General features: G+C 44.2%; 1 protein-coding gene across 2 annotated transcripts in view; it reads right to left on the bottom strand.

Moving 5' to 3' along the window:
- LOC147019294 (lysine-specific demethylase 5C-like) overlaps positions 1-2,500 on the bottom strand; it is a 131,675-nt gene that overhangs the window by 34,448 nt on the left and 94,727 nt on the right. For both annotated transcript variants that reach the window (XM_085899673.1, XM_085899672.1), the window contains exon 25: positions 707-1,276. In XM_085899673.1, the coding sequence (XP_085755799.1) occupies positions 707-1,276 (570 nt within the window). The remainder of the gene's footprint in view (positions 1-706; positions 1,277-2,500) is intronic.

Genomic DNA, 2,500 nt, shown 5'->3' with positions numbered 1-2,500 from the left:
ATACCAAGGCCAAGCCATGATGCATCAGTACGTCACTCTCGACGCTTTATACCATGCCTGAATGGCGTCCACCCTGACACGGCGACTTACGTCTGCATCATACGTGTGCCATTGCAGGAAATCCATTCATTGTGACGACACAAATTAAAATAGCATAATGACATCTACCTCAGAGGTATGTATTAGTAGTGAGGACAGGAATTGTGCAGGCAACTTCGCCTGGTCTTGGAGTGAAGAAATCACGGTTTATCAACAAAGATGATGCATAACCGAGTCAGGTGATCACCACTCGCATTGGATATTTGAGTTAAATTCACTTGTGATGCCAAGAAGGCTGAGAAAAATGGTCTCATTGCAGAGGAAAAGGAAGGTGGAGTCTCTGGTGTTTGCATTTATCATCTCGCCATGGAAAGAGTTGCGGCTGGAGATCATGTTGCTGTGGATCACACTATGACAATGACTTGGCGAATGCCGAATGAAATAACTGTCTGATACATCTCACCTGTATAAAGAGAACCATGCATTAAAAATGCTTGTCATTGACTTTCGACGATGGAGGAAATGGCTGTACCCCCACACTATCCCCTCCCCCTCCCCCCACCAAAAACAATTACTCAAATTACAAATCATTGAACTTAGAATAATAACATTGTCATTGTGAATCTAAAGCAAGTACACACAATACTATTTCATATTGCCAAGTCACCTCGCCTTCCTCAAGCGTAGAGCAAACGTTTGCAGGAGTGGCAACATCTTGCAGCTTCCCGGCACTCCCACCGAGGGCACGTGCCATCTCTGGCTGTGCAAGCAATACTCGTGCACGCTCCTTCCAATCCATGGCACGCTCAGTTGCACATTGCAGTGCTTCGCCCTCTTCCAATCTGACTGGAAGCTTTTGCAGTGAGACCAATAGTGGCAGGATGGCCTCAAGGCGTGGACGCCGAGAACGCTGGCATCCCGGGCACAAGAATCGCACGTCACGCGCGCGCCAACCAGGTCCAACGCGTTCCGCCGAGACGCGTGAGCAGCCGGGTGGAGGTGCTACACACGTGCCCATGTGGAAGAGTTCTGCACAGAGTTCGCATGCGAGCAAGGTGCCCGAAGCTGCACGACGGCACGTGCAGAAGTGCGGCTGGGCAGCAGGGGGTTCAGGAGATGAGGTTGCTACTTGTGGCTCAACTGTTGTGTCCGTCTTTGCCAACTTGGCTGCATTTTTCCGACGAAGATCTCTTATGCTGTCCACTTCCCTTTGCGAGGCTGTTTTGTATTCCTGAGCCTTAACAAAAGGATAGGAGAAAAACAATTATTTTTACTTAAATTAATGTTCCACATTGTACGAATGCCTTTCTTAGACGGCAACATTCCTATGAAGCTATTCCTTGATACCGTTGCAGGTGAAATAATTTGGACTGAGAGAGCAACCACAAACAGCACTGAACTTATCAATAGATTAAAACAACTTTTCTTTAAGATCATAAAACACCACCAAATAGAATTCGTGAAATACAATATGAATAGTAAAAAATATTATGAAAGATATTTATATAAATGCATTATTAAAAAAAAATTAATATAGATATTTAAACCATTTTCAGTGGTTGCGAGAAGACAGGGCAGCATGTAGAAAACCCGTTATAAATAGCGTTTGCATATTTGAATAACAATTTGATTTTGTGGTAGGTGGGGTGGACATATTATATTTAAGGTAAGATGTGCACGATTTAATGTATTATCATGCAATGAAATGTGTGATTGGAGTTACAAATATGCGATAATGCGTTAAATCCTCAAACTAGTCAAGTTTGATTCGTGAATGTTGCATTGATGGTTTGACTGACTACCTGGATGCAACTGAGGTTATGGATCCACCGATGTGGAGCATGGACATGGACAGCCGGTTTATGAAGGACTTGGGCCAAAAAATTAAATAAATAAAAACCGACTGCAGCTGACGCCAGCAGAAAGTGGATAATGTTTCTATATGCAATCAATGGCGAAACTGCAAATGCCAAATCCACGAACGTAAGCGAAAAATTACGGCATCTGATGGGTGGAAACCGAGAATCTCAATTGTACTGTCAGACTCTGCGATTCGCAGGGGAAACGTTCCTGGAAAATGCTGTGAATAGCGGGGCATCGTTTCAATTGGTAAAGGGGGGATAGGTTCCCGGCAGTTACCGATTCATGAGGGAAAATCAAAAATCCCGTGAAAAAAAACAAACAAACAAAAAACCCGCGAATAACGTGAAGTACAGGGCCACGAATGTCGAAGCAGGTTGCATTTTATAAACCGCAAATACGCAGTGTCCAACAGTGTTGAGAAATTGCCAAAGCTGCGAATGCGTTTACATGTGGAGAAAGATCGGCGTGGTACAGGAGGAAACGCAAAATCACAATTGCAATGAGCTATTACCGAACGATGTTTCAACATGCGGTAAATGGCAGAACGGCAAATGCCAAACCTGTGAATGCAGTTTACACGCCGAGAGAGAGAACAGTT

This window comes from Eptatretus burgeri, chromosome 10 (assembly GCF_056783735.1).
Source record: "Eptatretus burgeri isolate ZD-2024b chromosome 10, Ebu_testis_v1, whole genome shotgun sequence".
NCBI lineage: Eukaryota > Metazoa > Chordata > Myxini > Myxiniformes > Myxinidae > Eptatretus > Eptatretus burgeri.
This window is presented reverse-complemented; position numbering and strand designations above follow the sequence as displayed.